General features: G+C 53.3%; 1 protein-coding gene across 1 annotated transcript; it reads left to right on the top strand.

Annotated features, from left to right (window-relative positions):
* Positions 1–120: 120 nt before the first annotated feature.
* Positions 121–2,028, top strand: H257_16886 (hypothetical protein; the record flags this gene model as incomplete). The annotated part of the gene is made up of 1 exon (XM_009845494.1): positions 121–2,028. The coding sequence occupies one exon, from the start codon at positions 121–123 to the stop codon at positions 2,026–2,028; it is 1,908 nt and encodes a 635-aa protein (XP_009843796.1).
* Positions 2,029–2,920: the final 892 nt, after the last annotated feature.

A 2,920-nucleotide genomic window follows, 5' to 3' on the forward strand; every position in this document is an offset into this window, starting at 1 on the left:
ACCAGTCACGATAGGACGATCTTGATCGACCCAACGTTGCCTAGTCGACCTGGGTTTCAAGTGTCCAACGAAGTGTTGACGAAAGCGTACACGCCGACGCCCAACGACTACAGCACGATCATGTCGCCGTCCGTGTCGTCGCCCCTTGGCGGGCTCGGGGACAACTTATTTACGCCGGTGATGAAGCTCCGTGGCCAGACATTCGACGACGTTTCTGGCCAATTAGTGCAGGACGAAGAGCGGATGCAAGGCGACGTGTCATTGTCCGTGTACAGCGAGTACCTAGATGCGGCGGGGGGGTACGGTGCCGTGGTGAGTTTGTTATTTGGGTTGATCTTGTGGCAAGCGCTCACCGTGGGCAGCGACCTGTGGTTGAACGTGTGGACAGGCACGGTTGCAACCGAGTCCCCTCAGCAGTTTTTAGCCCAAACGTGGTACTACTTGAGCATTTACGCCGCGCTCGCTTTTCTGGCGGTATTTGCGACGGTGATTCAGTCGCTGATCGTGTACAGTTCGTGCATGAAGGCGTCCAGAGCATTGTTTGAGCACATGACGGACGCGTTGGTCGCGGCGCCCATGAGCTTTTTCGACACAACCCCCGTCGGGCGCATCCTCAACCGATACACCAACGACATTGGCACGATCGATGTGAGCATTCCGTTCCAAGTGACCTTCATAGCGTCCTCCACGTTCGTCACCGTGTGCTCCGTGGCCACGGCCGTGTACATGACATCGTACATTGGCCTGGTGGTGCTGCCGCTGCTGTACGTGTTTGTGTTGACGGGGCGGTTTTACGTGAAACCAGCGCGAGAGCTGGAACGTGTCAACAAAATCACCAAGTCCCCACTCCTGAATTTGATCTCTGAGGCAATTGAAGGCGTGCTGGTCATCCGCGCGTTCGGGGACAACCAACTGCGCCGGTTCCAGCGCCTGCACTTTCGCAACGTAGACGCGACCAACGAATCGATGTTTGCCAAGGAAGTCGTGACCACGTGGTTTGTACTGCGCATCCAGTTTATGAGCGCCATGGTGTTGATGGTCGTGTCGGTGGCGCTCGTGTTCCTGCGAAGTCAGCTCACCCCCGGTCTCGTGGGGCTAGCGCTCAACTACATTTTCTCGAGTTTATCCATATTAGAGTACTTGATTCCATCGTACGCGCAGTTTGAAACGCTCATGGTTGGCCCCGAGCGTGTCGCAGAGTACTGTCGAATCCAGCCGGAACCCCCCCGCGTGATTTCCGGCGCCGTGGCCCACGACTGGCCCACGAACGGCGACATTGCGTTTACAAACATGGCGTTCCGGTACAAAGTGAACGACCCGCTGGTGCTCCAGGACGTGACTGTGCACATTCAATCTGGCGAAAAGGTCGGGATTGTGGGGCGCACGGGGGCCGGCAAGAGCAGTTTGACCATGGCGCTGTTCCGCATCAATGAACTGGCGCGCGGCAGCATCCACATCGACGGCGTCGACATCTCCCGCGTCGGCGTCAAGACATTACGGAGCAGCATTGCTATAATTCCGCAGACGCCCGTGCTGTTCAAAGGCACGTTGCGCAACTACTTGGATCCGTTTGACGAGTTTGTCGACGCCGACTTGTGGGGGTGTTTGCAAAAGGTGCGTCTGGCCGACCGCATTGCCGCCGTGGAGGGCAAGTTGGACAGTCCCGTGGAAGAAAACGGAGAGAACTTTAGCGTGGGCGAGCGACAGATGTTGTGCATGGCGCGGGCACTGCTCCGCCAAGCGCGCATCGTCGTGATGGACGAAGCCACTGCGGCCATTGACCACGAGACGGACCAGAACCTTCAGCGCGTGATCAGCACCGAGTTTGCGGCGTCGACGGTGCTCACGATCGCCCATCGACTCGACACGGTGCTGGACGCCGACCGCATTCTCGTGTTTGATCAAGGCCGGTTGGCCCAATGCGACACCCCCGCGGCGTTGATCGGGGCGGGTGTCGGCATTTTCTTTGAACTTTGCCATGAGGGCGGGTACCTAGACAAAGTCGTCAATTCCCAACCACTAGAGTAGAAAATAATAAGTATGCGGCCACTTGATGTGATTGATTACAATTCTCGATCACAAAGGACAGAATAATCCATACTTCAAAGGGGCTCTACGCAGTGATAGGACGGACGCTCACATATTGTAGGGTCAAATCAGTGTCTCCATCCCCATGGATATTAACGACGGATTATCCCCTCCCTACTACACTAGGGCCAAACTGCGAGCAGATTACCCTCCCAATATACAAATAGTACCTGTAACGTTAGCCCAATATCGACGGACACAGTGTGAACTTGTTTCACACGCCACTGGGAATCCCAAGCTCTATTTACCGAGCGGGTTAACCCGCTCGGACGGGAGGTTTTCCAAACGTTAGTATTTCTATTTACTAGTAACGTTACTAGATTTCTATTGGCCCTTGCAAATGAGAGGTTCTCTCATTTGAACTGTACTATTATAGTACTACGTAGTACATTGTTCCCTGGTTGGGGAAAAACCCTGGACGATTACACTGTATTCACATGTCAACCCTGAACGGCTTATTAATTTATCTGAATTATGACTTGCACCACGCAAAATACATTATGATTTGCAATAATATTATTACTGGAAATTAAATTGCACTAATCCATGTTGGTTTCGCTCAGGGGTGTACAGTACTCGGTTTGAAAATGACAACCCTGACAGTGAACGACTTCCCTGGATGCAACCGGAATACGGATAATTAACTAATCAAAATTAAGTCGCTCAGGGTTTTTTCAATGTCGGCGCTTGTCGACTTCGTGCGAGTTTTCGTTCACGTCAGGGTAATTCCCCGACCAGGGCCTTAGGCCCTTCAACGTTTCGTCCATAGTTCCAATCCATCCAAAATTTGAATCTGTCGCGCGCAGAACTCACTTTCAAATTACCTCAAGGT

Source organism: Aphanomyces astaci (assembly GCF_000520075.1).
Source record: "Aphanomyces astaci strain APO3 unplaced genomic scaffold supercont1.94, whole genome shotgun sequence".
In the NCBI taxonomy this organism is placed as follows: domain Eukaryota; phylum Oomycota; class Saprolegniomycetes; order Saprolegniales; family Verrucalvaceae; genus Aphanomyces; species Aphanomyces astaci.